Source organism: Carassius auratus, chromosome 12 (genome assembly GCF_003368295.1).
Source record: "Carassius auratus strain Wakin chromosome 12, ASM336829v1, whole genome shotgun sequence".
NCBI classification, from domain to species: domain Eukaryota; kingdom Metazoa; phylum Chordata; class Actinopteri; order Cypriniformes; family Cyprinidae; genus Carassius; species Carassius auratus.
This window is the reverse complement of record NC_039254.1, coordinates 11,079,497-11,095,553: the sequence shown is the minus strand read 5'-3', so window position 1 is coordinate 11,095,553 and position 16,057 is coordinate 11,079,497. Positions and strand designations below refer to the sequence as shown.

At 39.2% G+C, this 16,057-nt stretch overlaps 1 protein-coding gene across 21 annotated transcripts in view; it reads left to right on the top strand.

The window, feature by feature from the left end:
* The first annotated feature begins 560 nt into the window (after positions 1-560).
* Positions 561-16,057, top strand: part of nrxn1a (neurexin 1a) — a 173,878-nt gene continuing 158,381 nt past the window's right edge. For 4 of the 21 annotated variants that reach the window (XM_026276951.1, XM_026276950.1, XM_026276937.1 and 1 more), the window contains exons 1-4: positions 3,623-4,334; positions 10,350-10,367; positions 11,413-11,442; positions 12,227-12,238. In XM_026276951.1, the coding sequence (XP_026132736.1) occupies positions 3,623-4,334; positions 10,350-10,367; positions 11,413-11,442; positions 12,227-12,238 (772 nt within the window). Of the gene's footprint in view, positions 949-1,798; positions 1,954-3,059; positions 4,335-10,349; positions 10,368-11,412; positions 11,443-12,226; positions 12,239-16,057 lie in introns of those variants that run through there. The other 17 variants (XM_026276943.1, XM_026276947.1, XM_026276933.1 and 14 more) reach the window with 12 other exon arrangements.

Below are 16,057 nucleotides of genomic sequence, written 5' to 3'. Positions count from 1 at the left end.
AAATATACGGACTAATCAGTCTGGAACGTAAGTTACTGGATATTAAGTGGTGTACTTGTTTGAAGAATCCTCGTATCTAAGCATTTCAGCAGCACTGAATGTTAGCACGACTGTGATTACCCATGGGATCCTGCCTACGGCCAAATGACAGCCATGCTGATATTATTCTTCCATTTTACTTAATATAAGTGCACACTGACAGTTTAGATTTCATTGACCATGAAACACGTATAGGGTGCATAATCAATTAAAGTATAATTAAACGTTTCATTAAATAGTAACAGCCTATTAATTAAGGACAATTTTATTATTAAAAACACATTTATAAAATAAATTACAAATAAATGACTTCTTAACTGACGTTATTAGTTATCAGCATGCACGCTGTGATGTAAAGTGTAAGAAATGCTTTTATTCTTGGCGCACACGATCACGGATAAAGCTGTTTCCTCATTTGTATGTGAAGTTGCTAATAACGGTGAGCGCTGTCCAAGGTGCTGCAGCGCTCTCGCCCCGCCCGTCTCCATCACACACTAACCGGGAGACACGTGACGCGATGTGCTGACAGTCCCTGGCAGAGCTTGCCTGAGAAACACATCGCACCTTTTCTTGCACACAGAACAGGGAGCGATATCTTCTATTTTATATACAACGAAAAAAAAATGACATTTACATTGGAGAATTTCTTAAGCATGAACCGTTTTGTACTGAATCTTAATTGACTGTTGACTCCATTTTTTTATTTTTGCTTTTAAATCAATTGGGACTTTGGAGATCCGCATACGCAATTTTATCGCTCCCATTTCTTCTGCTCATTCGACACCGATGCAGTGAATTTTTTTTATTTTTTTTTAATCAGATGAAAGCCTCAATCGATGTGGAGGAAATCAACTAAGTTCATCGGTGAGATTGACCTGTCGAGGGAGGCACAATGGTCCATTTCTCAAGGTAAATTAATTAAGAATTATGTAAATGTAATTCGAATGTGTATTTGAGGTTATGTGCTGTTTTTGGTGAGAGTTATGGTCGCTCGATGCAGTCACGCGCAGGTGAGATGATGCAGCTGGGCTTTATTTCTGTTTAATTTCGCTCTACGGCCGATTCGTTTGTGTTTACAGCTGGCCTTTGCTTCATCTTAAGCGATATTTGATGACTCCCTATATTTCCTGTCCTCGGCGTCTGGAAGAGAGCGCGGAAGAGGCGTGTTAAATGTGTCTTTCTCGCTCAGTTTGAGCAGATGGTGGTTGATTATTGGCTATATTTTGCGCATCTGAGTCATCGCCAATTTTAATCAAAGGAAAGAAAAAAAATGGACGAAAATTGTTATACTTTAAAAGTTTAGATTTTAAATGGCAGATATGTGTAATGTATGATCCCGACTGTAAATCGTATGCGCTGGGCTATTAGGATGATTGTGTATTGTTCGAAACTCCATCTTACAGTAGCGACTGATAGCAAGACATTACCGTACGCGAATACGGTAAATAAGACTGCCTACTCTACATTAATCGTATATGATATGTTGTGCAAGATCCATCTGTGAAAGGGGTCGGTTGTTATCTTGCTAAGTAGCCCAGTGTAAACCTGACAGTAAACACATAGGAATTCAAGCATGAAATGATTGGTTGAGATCAGATGACAGACAGCCCAGAGGCCAGACAATTGCAGTGTCATTAATGCTTAAGAGGCGCGCGATAAGCCCCCGCCCTGGGCACATTTTGGGATGCAGGACTTCAACTGAGCGAGGTTCACTGAATCAAACGAGATTTCCCCATTACACAGTTTCGATGCTAACGCCCGTTTCGACCTTTAATCAAACTGCACAGAACCTCCTGCTGAAATAACTGTAAATATGATTGCCTGTACGTCTGACTCGGCTGCATAAAAAGAATCGTAATTACAAGGGGAACAACTTTTTAGGTGGTTAATTGTAAGTTAACTTTACCATACGATGTGAGTAAAATATTGTAACACTTTTTTATATGTCAAAAAGAAAAGAAAAAGAAATATACATTAAATATTTTCTGTAGATGATTTACATTTATTCATTATGTATTTTTAATACAAATAAGTATAAAAAATACATTTCATGAATAACCTTAATTATTTTGTTACAGTGTATGGTATGCTCATTGGAGGGATTTATTTTGCATGTCATATTAATATTTACTGCTTTAGTTTATGTGTTTTATCATAATATTGTTTTGTGTTTTAGTGTGGCAACACTGTGTTCTGTCTTTATATTATTAATGACACAATTGCTGAAGAGACTAATTTTGATGACGTTTAAGCTGTCATGTGGTCTTCCATTATTTTAACTGTGTTATTAGAATTTCTATATACAGAAACAAGATGATTTTATATTAGGTTGGCATATTAAGCCTATATATACAGTAGTTTATCTGTAAGTGTAAAATATATAATGACCAGAATGCTTCATGTAATGCTTGTAACATCACTGTAATTTTACAGTAAAGGTTTTTTTTTTCTTTTACTGTACATTTAATGAAAAAGTTATACTTTACACACCCATTTTGCATCAGAAGCTGTATTTAATGGTACTCAAGAGTAAATGCCATTAGAGAATCTCTTGAAAATGAAAAAAGGGTGTTGTTTTCAATTAGATACCATTTTATCTTAGTTCAAGCTACTCTGATCTAACCATAAATACATCTGAAAAGTATATATTTATTTTTGCCTTTTCTGATCATTAAATCAGAATATTTGATACTGAGGGGGAAGAAAACAGCAGACACATGATGAAATGCTCTGGAGCTTTCTGGTTCATAAGCCATGAATTCTAATTATTGAGAATTATAGTGAGAAAAGAAAAATGGAGAAAAGCAAATAAAAAGTACTTCTGTAATTGAAGATTAATGCAATCAATATCAGTGTGAAATTGGTGGTTTCAATATCAATATCACTATGAAATTGTGGTTTTGTGTGTGAATGATTGTATTGTGTGTAGCCTATGCTACAGTATCTATCTTTTTAAAAGAGGCCATCTTCTCTTTCTTTTCCTATGAAGAAATTAAGATATTCTTTTTCATTCTTTTCAGATTATGGATCAGTATGTCAAAACGGATGTGAATTGAAGGTTGTTGAACACTGAGGGCCCTATTCGGGCCACTGCAAAGTGCACTTTTTGTCTCCTTTTGATTAGCGCTGACTTTAGGCCTACACAATGACTTTTAACTAGACTTAAATGACCCTGACATTAATGAACCTATATACTCCTAATGGACTCTCTGCTGTACAATACTACACATGGCTGCAATTTAAAGATGGTTTGATGACTTGGCCCCACTGTAGCACACCTGGATCCCACTGAAGGTTTTTTAAAGCTAAACAGTAGCCTTATTTTTTTTTTTCTGTACACCAATATTTAGGCCTTAGTGTCTCCCTTTGTTGTCCTGATTTGTGTATTTAGATTTAAGAGTCAGCCGTAACGCAGGCCCTCTCCCTCTTTTATTGAATAATGAGTAAATCACCCCAAATGCATAGCAGTCCTGTATGTCATAGAGAGCTCTGTTACAATTTAGAAGCACATCACTAAGAGAGCCGACTCACTTTAGTTTTCGATTAGTTCTATTGTTAGTTCTAACTTCCTTTACCATTCACAATGAGCTTCTCAATGCGGAACGGCGCACATCTAATCTGGATAGGCTTGCTGGTTTGCTGCCTTGTCGACATGGGGGCCAGCATGGAGTTCACCGGCGCAGAAGGCCAGTGGGCAAGGTTTCCTATGTGGAACGCCTGCTGTGAAAGCGAAATGAGTTTCAACATGAAGACCAAAAGCGCTCATGGACTTTTAGTGTACTTTGACGACGAGGGATTCTGTGACTTCTTGGAACTGCTCATCCACAACGGCAGACTCAGTTTGCGGTTCTCCATCTTCTGTGCTGAGCCGGCGACGGTGCTCTCTGATACCGCCGTCAACGACAGCCGCTGGCATGCCGTGACCTTGCGCAGGAATTTCAAAAACACTACGTTAGTTGTGGACGAAGAGATCAAGTGGGTGGAGGTTAAGTCAAAAAGGAGGGACATGACAGTCTTCACCCCTTTATTCTTAGGAGGGATACCTCCTGAACTGCGATCTGTAGCATTGCGCCTCACATCTTCAGCCATCAAAGATCAGGTCCCCTACAAAGGATGGATAACCAATCTGAGGGTGAACGGTTCTGAGCCGCCGCTTATCGGTAGCGAGGGAATCAACAGCGACGTTTGCGAAGCCGACCACATTTGCCTGAATGGAGGAGTCTGCAGCATCGTCAACGATGCGCCCATTTGTGACTGCTCCGAAACGGGATTCCAGGGAAAAGACTGCAGTGAAGGTAAGAGGCCTGGATTCGTCGTCACCGTTGTTGAGGTGTTGAAATGTCTTTTCAAACACAGCCCTTTCACTTCTTTTTTTTTGGTTTTGTTTTAACATTGCACTAGTTCCTCAGAGGCAGTGCATGCTACATCATGTTTGTTCCCGGCCTCCACTACAGGCCTAGTACATTACATGATTAGTTTACCTCTGATTTCAGTCAGAGAAAGCCGTTGATCTGAAGGAGATCATTTAAATAGGCTTTAGTGCCATCTGTGTCAATTCTGGAGCATCCACGAAAGCCTGTGCTTTTGATAACATGACGTCAGCAGAGGCTTCTCGCCCTCTTTTTTATGCTAAATTAACTTAATACACTCTTGACACTGCACTGGCATTACAATTAAGTCTGAAAATGATGAGTTGAATACATGCACACAAGCCCATGATTGAAGTATGATGATTTGAATATTATTCTCCCTCCAAATTTAAGGGGTTGGTTGCTCTAATTACGTAATTAGCCAGATGTTTCATAGAGTCACTGTAATGACTTAGCCAAAGTTGCAATTTCAACATCACAGGAAAAATAATGACATACTCAATACAGCATTCAGCAACCATCACAAAGCATTTATTAATCCAGCTTTACAAGTAAACCTCCAGTACTGCACTTACAGAGTTATTTTAATTACACAAGCGATTAGAACGATTGATGATGTAACTAAATAGGGGGAGGCCGTCTCTGCTTCTATCTTTTGAAAACAGATGGTTGTGCTCATATTACAATGATTCAGATTTTCATATAAAGTCTGTTCCCTTTTGAATATGTATGTTCTGGTTGGTTTCCTAGTTTGACTTACTCCCTTGGTGTCCGATTTCACTGTTTTTATGTTCTTTCCATCTTTTTCTTCATTTTTACAACCGTCTCTGTGGACTGATCTTGATGTTGATGGATATTGCCTGGGTTAGGCCGTAAGCCGAAAGAGGCACCATGTTGCCAAGGAAACTACATACCCACTGAGTAAATTTTGCCCTCCTAAAGCACAACAGAGAGACAGTACGTTTCACTGACAAATGTTCAAACTACTGTAGAATAGCAGTCGCTTCGTGGCACAGTGTTTGCCGGGCTCTCAGCGAAATGCATCGTCTAGTGGATTTGATGAGATCATGACAAAAGGGCAGGGCCCACAGATGCTCGGCAGCTTGTTTAAAAAAGCGAGACTTGCCACTCTCCAGCCCCTGTGCTGGTAGAAATGCGCATCTTTGCCGGGTGAGTCAGAACAGACCTGCCCACGCAGCTTCGAGTGGCCTTTGTCACACGCTTTTGGATGACACATAAGGATATGTGGAGATGGTGGAGGCCACGGGACGTGTCTCTCTGAATCATTAGCGTTATTTATTTAACATTGCAAGATCTTGAGGCTAGCGGTGCTAGGCGTTGGCGCTGCCTGCTTTCTTTTATCACTTTAGAATGACTTGATGTTTTTATTGGTATTTTTTGGAGGAAATTTGGTGCAAAGAATATTTAAATAATCTAAAGAACATTTTTGCACTAATAAGAACATTTTGTGCAATGTAATGGTTAAAGGTTGTTTATGGAACCATAGATTCCAATTAAGAATCTTTATTTTTAAGAATGTACGATCCCTCTTTTTTCTGTCTGAAATGTGCAGATGACCTTTTGTTACGTCTTTGCATGTTTTTTTGTTAGCGCGATGACAAATCTCCTAAATGGCACTATGCAGGACAGGAAAGCCATTATGAAGGCATTATTCTTCAGCTGAAATAGTCATAGAGCCAATGTGGTGTTCATTAAAACAACAGCATTGGTTTTAACTCCTCTTAGCCAAAATCTGTCCTTGCTTTGGTTATTAATGCAAATCTGGCCCACGAAACTCCTGCTGAGGGGAAAGCAGGCAACTTTTTGTTATTTTGTGTGTTGTCAGCTTTATCACCGAGGTGATCTGTCAGCTGACCACCGACCGCTGTTGGCAATAAAATACCCAGACTCGTATTTTACGCGGATAAAAAAGGGATAGCTGCATATTAAACGGCTCATTGATGAATGACTAGCTTTTTCATTTAGATATATGTGCTGCTCGCTTTATCTCCGTCGTCATGGAAAAATGTGCAGTTCCGTGAGAGCGTGTGTACGTGTTTGCAGATCTCAGGCAGGAAAGGGTGGTATGTGGATTAAATATGTCCTTTCTCTCAGCATGTCCACTCCGTCATTCTCTCGACAGGCAGTTGTGGTAATAACCTTCTTTAGCAAAGCAGGTGTGGGGCTCTCAGCGGGTGAGGCAGTCTGCACCGCAAAGAATAACAGTGCTATAGGTAATGAGATATTTTTGCCCTGCTGGGGTTAGAGAAAGGGCCTTATTTTGTGTTATTATGGTTAATGCTCTTACAAATCTAAATTGGAAAGCCAAAAGGGTCTGCTCTGTATCAGCTTCCAGCCATTGATACCTTATCTTTATGCTCTATTAACTGTATAATGTGCTCCGTCTCCCTGGTTAAAGATGGCTGTAAGGGATCTGCAATTGACATCCGTGCGGTTTCATATGCTAGGAGACTTTGGTTGGAGAATTGGATTGTGTTGGAGGGCTTGTTTACAACAGCGATTAGATTGTTTCACCTCATCTCTTTTCTTTTGTGGTGTGAGCTAACGTCGTAAGGGTTGGTTCATGGCTGTGCGCTGTCGATTAATGATGCCGTCATGCTGTAAATGCATTTTTTACCTCTGCTATTGGACCTATGCAAATTCATTAGGGTGGTGTAGTGCAGTGTAAGCCCATTAACCTCTTACTAACAAAATAAAGGGCCTGTTTTAATTGCATACATCAGCATATTCATTTTAGGGACTCATTTAATCATATCACCAGGGGCCTATTATGAAGTTCACAAAAGATAGATTTTAAAAGGATAGTTCACAATTATGCCATTTACTTGTCCTCATGTAATTCCAAACCTGTACCACTTTCTTCTGTCAAACATGCAAAATATTTTAAACTGTTTTGGTCCATTTAATGAAAAAATCATTGGAGGCCAAAAAAAATGGGACCTTGTTGTTTTTCACAGTAGGGGCAAAAAAAGTATTTTGTGTTACACAGAACAAAACACAGGTTTGATTAATAATCAAATCAATTAATAATAACAGAGTTTATATTTTAGGTGAACTGTCTCTTTAAGACATTCTTGAAATTTGTACAATACAATACAATGCAATACACTAGCAAATACTAATAATCCAGATCAAAAGCAATAAATAGATGAATTCAGTAAGGCTCACCAGTATGAAAATCTCTTGATTATTAAACCCCAACGACTCACTGTATGGAAAAAATTGATTTTGTGCTCCAAAGAGCAAATTTGTGATACAGGTTTGAGTAAATAACAATATAATTTTTATTTTGGGTAAATGATTTTTTTAGCCACAAGACATTTTTGTAATCTGCACATTACAATACTTAAATTAAGTGAATGCTAAAAATGTAGGTCAAAAACAGAAAATGCATTAGGCGTGCGAGTATGAAATCTCTTGCCTATTATAATATCTATTGGTCCTCCCCGTGTTTTGCAATAGACTTTTACCTTCCTTGATCCGACAACATCGCTTAATAATCTTGAATGGAGGGGGAGCCGTGTCAAATACATTGTATATTGAGAATTCCCCTATCAGTGTCGGATGAACCCTTTCCAGATGGACTAAGCTCACTAATCTCTCTGTGCTGTAGATGACTGCAATATGGAACATGCTGCACATTGCTCCCTGTGGGGGAAATGTTAAACTAGATGTGGTGAAGAGGATTAAAATCCCCATCACTGGTGCAATGACAATACATCAATGACGTAGCGCTATATTTAGAAGCTTTTACAATAAGTACTCTTGTTTTGGACAAATTTACTAGTGGTTTCTGCTGGACTGTCTAATATTTAGTGAATTGGATGCTTCTTTAGGTATCATGTGCATTGGAACCTGTCCCGCAGATTCAGTCCATTCCAACGGGATGGTCATTATTCGAGTTTTTTGTTGTTTTATTAAATTGTTGTTGACAGCTACATCTTTAGTGACTTTGCCGCTGCGCTATGTGGAGCGTACGCTCATCATACGATCCCTTTGGGCGAGTTCCACGCGTGTGCGTTTGAGAGTAACATGCTCTGACTTACTGAAAACTGCTTTAAACGAGCATCTGGAGTTGCAGTCCTGTTTGTAAAGGGCTGCATGAGTGCGGGCGTCACATCGTGTTTGCCCCCTGCCTGTGCCGGCCCGCACCGAGTAAGGGCAAGCGTGTGCTCGTGTAGGTCATTCTCAATTTCTATCTCTTATTTTCTGCCAACTTCAGATAAGTATGCAAGGCCAGCATTTAAAAGAAGCTGTCAGCTCGATGAAAGCCTGAATGTCGCTGGCTACATGTGAGCTCTGCAGTGCTAAGGAGAGGCTACATGATCCTGATCTGTCAGTCAGTGAAATGTAAATACAACCGCTGTTCGGTCAGCCGGCCTCTGAGAAGGCCAGGCTGTGCGTATATGTGTGTGTGTGGTGTTCTTCCAAAATGGCTGCTACTTCCACACACTCAAATAGTGTATATCTACATTCCGGCCTTGGTCTGGCAGGTTTTGTAAGAGAGGACGTGACACATATCTCTGCAGTACGTAGGATGGGTTGAAGCACAATAATCTATAAACTGCTGTAGAGTCAATGCAGATGGCTAGTTAGTGTTTTGTGATGGTTTAAGCTAATTAAACTGTTTTGTAGCGTTATTTTTATCTCTCCAAGCTGTTTTTGTCAGTGGGCTAAGTTTGCACATTTGTCAAAGCAAGTAGAGTTTGTCAGTCTCTTCATAAGCTGATAAGAGAGGATAGAAAATCACCTGCCATTTATCACTGCAACACTAACAGCAAAATATTTCTTTGTCATATGTTCTGGCATGGCACCCTTTTCTGTTTATTTTTTTCTTTTTTCATTTATTTTTTCCCCCTTTGGTTTGTTTATTCATACATTCATCAGCATTTTTGTTTTCGTGGCAGTAGTGGTGCATGCAATTTGTATTTGGTCGGGTGGAGGATCCGGCTGCGGTAAGTCCCGGGTCATTATTCTCCTCCTCAAGATGCAAAACATGGAGGTAGGATTGGATGCTTTAACTTTAAGATAGCCAAGTCCATTTTTAGGGAGTCTTGGGTGAGTTGATCCAGAGACTGAAAGTGTCACCAGAAGTAAAAGGTGTGTTGATTGAATGCATGAATGAAGGTAATGTACCCTTTTTTATTTAGAACAGAAAAGGTCACTTGGAGTTAAATAAATTTACATTTCAATGGAAACGGAGTAATAACATGACATGCATATGCATATTCAGGTATTGTACATTACTTTAATACTGACCTGACTGAATGTTGTTGTTGTTTTCTCTTAGTAGGTTCATGTTGCATCATCTACCAGCATTTTGATTTCCAAACACGTGCATGCTTAACATCTAGCCCGTGTAATTTCCCCTCACACACAGCCATGATAGCCATTCAAAATGATACATTTGAATTCAGAAGATACAAATTGTCTTTCAAATCCCATCATAAAACTGGAAATTGTATTATTTTCCAGAGGGAAAACAGCATATTTATTTTTGAAGTAAAATTGTAGCTGTAAGGGGTCCTGCCATTATTCTCCGTCTTTCAGTTGACTTTTAATTACGATTTGCATGTTTGCGCATGTTCATTGATATACTGTGAAGAGTCAATTTCACCATGTGTTTTATCAGCTTTTGAACGACTTAATAATGTGTTATCATCATCTCACCACGGAACAACACTTTTTCTGAGTACTATAGACTCAATGAGATTAGATCTTGAGGAGGACAGAGGACATTTAAAGTCAAATAAACCCTCTAGTCTCCACATTTTCCATGGTAATGAATGTTTGGCCTGGGCACAGGATGATAAGACGCATGGTAACCACGGTAATCCTCAAGGCTGGGCCACCTTCCAGTCTGCATGCTTCTTAATCAATGTCTCCTTCTCTCTCTTCACGCCTCGGCCGCCCCTCCAGAAGAGGCCTATGTAGGAGGTGGGTAGACTTTTTTTCTTTCCTATTTTCTTTTCATCTGACCCCTTTCCCTACTCATGTACTTCTCTCTGTCTTCATATTTCAACCTGTTCTTTTACAAATATTCTATATTTCCTATTTTATTTGAATACGGTACACAAACAGTGAGTGGAGCTGGTGCACAACACAGGTAAAAGGTATACAACTTCATTCAGCTTTATAATTGAGAGCACTTCCTTAATTAGAGGTTGTCAGTTAACACACGCTTCACTCAAATTGGAGTGTTCTGCCAAGCAGAAACCAGAGGCTGGAGCAAAATGGACGCCAACCTGTTTAAATTCCATCTAAGGATACAGACACATTACTGTAGCTCCCATTATGAACTTCTGAAATCTCACATAGTGAATACAATTCATGGAATCTGACATACATACACATAAAGTGTTCACTATAATGGAAAATCTGGAAAGTCTGATAGGTAAGTACCATATACAAATGACAAAATCTTTTATTTCTTACTAACAGTTCCAAATGCAGTTTACTATAGTTATCGTTCTCTATTCATTATTCTGGAGGCATTATTATATATTTTTGGCTGTGGCTCACAGGAACTAGGACATCCTATTAAAGACGGGTAAAATGTATTCATCCCAGTATAACCTGTTGGTATTTTGTTATTGCATTGACACATTTTTGAGTGCAACCTAACTTAATTTTGTTAAGATCCAATCTGTGCATGTGTCATCTTCTTCCTGTGGAAGGTTGACCAGGCGGACGACATGTTTGTGTATGGCGACAGCGAAGTGATATTTCTTTTCTTTTCTAATCTAGATTTGTCTCTTTCGAGTGTGACCGATAAAGCATTGCAACCGCTGGGTTGAGGAAATGCTTTTTGAATGTTCCCTCACGCCCACTCTCTCCCTCACCTCTTGACCCCATCCCCCTCCCCTCCCCCACCCCACACCGCGGGCATCCTCCGTTCAGATGATGCCCGCGAGTCAATGTGACAGAAAACCTTCCCATGATCCCGTTCTCTGTGCTGACTGTGCTCTTGTCTTCCCTTAAGGTCTTGCGCACCTGATGATGGGCGACCAAGGTATGGGTTTAATTTCTTACCTTTTTGCCTCCATCTGCCACTCCCTCCTCCATCTCTTTGCCTCTCTCTCTCACTGCCTTGTGCTGAATCCCCCTCATCTCCCTTCACTGCTGGTAGGGATTTCTGGGGCTGCTTTCTTTCTGGCTTGGCGCTGATGTCAATGGATGGTTTGGTCTTTTCCATTTTTTTCCAGCCTTGTCCTCAGTCTCTCATTCTCTGTCTCTTCTCTCTCTCTCTCTCTCTCTCTCTCTCTCTTTCTCTCTCTGTCAATTTTCTTTAACTTCCCTTCAACCCATCTTGCCGCTTCTTTTGCACTTTAGTTTTTCTCTCTGTCATCCTCTCAACAGCCTCACTATTCCATTGCCGCTTGCCAACTTCATTTTCATATAGAGGGGGAAAAATACTTTCAACCCAGTGGATGATGTGAGTTACAGGGACTTCTCTCAGGGGTTTGTTCACTCTTTGTAAATGTGCTAGTCTGTATTCTCGAACTCTGAAACTGGAAAGCATTAGCCATCTGTTCGATATTCATACATTCTCCCTCATCTCTCTCATCGTCATGTTCTGGCATGTATCGCAATAGCAAGCTTCCATCTCCTCTTGCCTGCCCTCTTCTCTTTTTGTCTGCAATGCATGGAGTCTCTTCTGAACGTAACCTTTCATTTTTCTGTCTCTGAATCTAACACGCGGTCATGATTCTGACTGTTGCCTCTTTCCTCTCCTTTGTATTTTCCTGTATCTCTCTGGACTTTCTCTTCATGGAACCATTATATCAATATCATAGGCAAAAGAAAAGGTATATAATGCTTCTTTCATACTATGTAATGATGTAGTTTAACTTGAACTCTTTAGGCTCTCCATGTATATTCCTGTACCTGTGGTATTACACATGCATCTGTTTATTTGTGTGTTTGTGGTACCGAAGTCACACTGATTTTTCTGTGTCACTCTCTACAAATATGATGAGGGGCTGGAAGGTAGGTGAGATGTCATGGAAATGCGTCATTGTGCAATGTGTCAACAAATGTAATGTAGGGTTAGGAAGAATAATTGCATCTTTGAATTAGTTTGCTACTGTTATTAAGAAAACCAATGCACATAAGATTTATTAATCTCTATACACAAATAACCATTTGTCATAATTTACAGTATTTCAAAAAAGAAAAATAAATCAGATAGAAAAAATTGCATAAAATATTGACCACACAAATTAGTTGACAAATGCATTCTTAAAGCATTCAATATAAATACAAATATGTTGTCAGATCATCACAAAAATATCAGGTAAGAGCACTTCAAGATATTCAGATTTTCATATTCTGCAGGCAGTTATATCTTTTAGAGCATTCCATACAGCCTTTACGCACCAATGCATATTCATTTAGTAGCACTTTACTGCTCTTTGATATTAAATTAAAATTTTTGAAGAGCCCGGTGAGATCCAGCTAAGGTAAGTGGACAGTACCTGGCACTATCACAACTACAAGCACTCACATCCTGCTCTCGGCTCACAGACCACTGCATGCTGGTATATCCACTGAACTTTAAACACAAATAGACCGACGGGGTTATTCACCTTGGTTTGAAATGTGAGGGATCCGTGCTAGGCGGAGCAGGTAGGTGTGCTTTCTGTCTTTTGCGGGTCTCTTTGATTGTGCTCTGCAAGGCATTGACACCCAGGCTATCACACTATCCTGAATGGGCTAATGCCCACACAAGATGTGGGGGCTTCAGGCTTCTCTTAGCACATTTGAATACATTCTCAGAGGCATTTATATTTTCTCTCATTCCATTTTCTCATAGAAAATTGGTTTTCATCTGTCTGTAAAATTGAATGAAATGGTGCGTGTGGCGGCTGACCTTGCCAGCAGGGTCACGCTGGCATTATCAAATGAATTTTGCATTGTGTTATTTTTCTGTGGATATATGTTTGTGTGTGTGGGGAGCACAGTTGTTATAGAGAAAGGAAATGGAGTGAAATTAGCATTTAGCATTAGCATTTCTTGTTCATTTATATTCTGTTTACTGTTCTCATTGCATCTTCCTAATTGCACACATTTCGTTACGTGCTTCAGTGAAGTCCTGCAATTAAATTGAAACAATTACAACACAAATTTACCAATAATTGGAGACTAATTAATCACAAGGCAGCACATAATATAATCAGAGATTCAGGAAAACTTCTGTTTCATCTCATTCCTAATATTGGGACGTTCAGTTGAGCTCTGCACGGCTGAGAATATAAATTACCGGCATGTCTGAAATTCATCGTAAGTCAATAAATAGATACATAAGAAATCTATTTTCTTATTACTTTCATGTGCATGTTAAATGGTGAGAAGGCAGTTAAAGAGTGCCAGAACTAAATAACAGAGTAAACATTTTCAGTTGCAGTTTTACATTTTAATTAACCTATGACCACATATGATTACTGAAGTTATGAAAAAAAAGTTTTAGTATAAGCTTTTTTGCTGTTTCTCATAAAGTGGTGTTTAAACGTGAGATAAAGTTCTTAAGTGAAAAATAGGAAAAGCGCATCTATCACCCTGCAATTTCACATGCTTGTCGTCTTAGCATTCATAATGAAAGTTTGGGCTGGTTTTCACAAAGAGCCTCACAGGATTTGAAATGTTACAAAAACAGTCTATGCAAACTTCCTACAGCAGCACGAGGAGAAGTTTAGTTAATAAAACTCATTTAAACATTTAACATTTAAATTTAAGAACAAAACCCAATGTTAAATAATTATTCATTTCTATGATTAAGTCCATTTGTTAGGGTTACATTGTCAAATATAAATTCTCTAGTCTCTAAATCTAAATCTAATCTAAAGTCTCATCACTAAAAAAAATTTTTAAAGGCCAGATATGGTAGACATAATTGCATGTATCCTCCTGTTTTACCGGTATTTTAACCGTTTTAAGTTTCTCCGTGTTTGTAATCCAGATCCCTTTAATTTAATACTACTGTAGGTCATATGTTTAGAGACCTTTGAAGATCAGGGGTCCTTTGAGCAGTGTCCTTACTTTCAGTATGAATTAACTCTAAGCCCTCACATAGACTATTTTATGTTTATATGTGTGCTTCCCGTGGGGAATGCATAAACCCATTTTTACGTGACATTAGCCGGATCGAAGACAAGTGCAAATATCTTATTAAAATAAGTGCCAAACAGCATAGATGAAGTGTGCGTCTGTGAGATTGAGCTTGTCTGGTCTTTGCAGCCGTATTACCGTCGTTCTTATGCTAAGTTGCTTTGGGGAGGATAAAAGACGTGCGGTAATACGGGTGGTGCGCAGAATGCCAGTGGGTCTAATTGCTGTCATTTCACACGGAGAGAGCTTGTGAAGTTGAATCGTTGCTGCAGGCACTGTAAAGCCCGGTTCACAGGTGGGACTTCACTGACTCCAAATTAGAATTCTTAAAGTCTAATTGACGTGGCGGCATAAAGAATACCAACAGCTTGAGTATTTATAGTAAATCCTCTGAATTGTAACCTCCTGTATCTGTTTAAATGAGCAATGTTGTGGTAGAAGTGTCAAATTTGTTCTCTTCCTGAAAGGTCTTTGTGCATTAGCTCTTATTTTTGTAGCGAGTGAAATCATCCAGGCAGCCTTTTCCATTTAGCATGTTTAGCTTTCGCTATAATTTAGAAAAATGCTGCGCTAGCTGCTTCCAGTCGTTTCTGCTTTGCCAAGAAATGCACCTCAGATACCATCATTCACTTGTGTCATTGTCACAGATGACCCTGTGTGTGATAGGAAGAAGAAAGCCCGCTGTGACGTGTTGATCAATACGTATTTAAAATCCCATTACGCCTGCCGTTGCACATCAGATGCCTCGTTAATGTAATTACAAAAGTGGAACAGCCTCTTAAATTACTACAACCGTACCTTTGCTGACTTGCCACTGTCGCATTCATTCATACGCTCTATTGTATTAAATGAAACGCAGAGAAATGGTGGTGGAAAATGCCAGCGGATGTTGTCAAAAAAACCTCACTAACCTGCTAGCTATGCCACAATGTCAATATTTAGAAATAAATCAATATCACTATGTGACTAAAGATTAAAAGATGGTAATCTACTTTGTACTTTGGCTTTATGTGAGACTTTGTGTACAGGCTAAAAAACAAGTACTAACTGATCAACTTTTTATCTTAATTGTAGCATAGGTCACACAAGGTTACCCATTTCGGTTTTATGTAGTTCCTGCAATCTAACAGCTGCTCATCCATCACAAATCCCATCACCTTACTCTGTTTTCATTCAGCACTCTTTGACACAAAACTTCAAAGACTTTTTATAAGGAAGAGAAGCAGTGTTTCAGGCATGCCGCCAGTTGGAACTGATGCTGTGTGTCTTGAAGTACCAAAAAAAGCCAAGAAAGAAAGGAATCTGGAGGAAGAGTATGTTGTGTTATTTATGGATTTAATACTGCCTCCAGACTTGCAGTCTTCATATCTACAAGACACCAGTCCTATGCTAGACCTTATCTTAAATTGGGTGCACATTTCAATCAAACGCAGAGTTTCAGTTGGAATCATTTCAGATGATATTTCTCTCAAAAGATATAAATAAATGAGAAAAAGAGCATTAGAACGTCAATGTCAAGT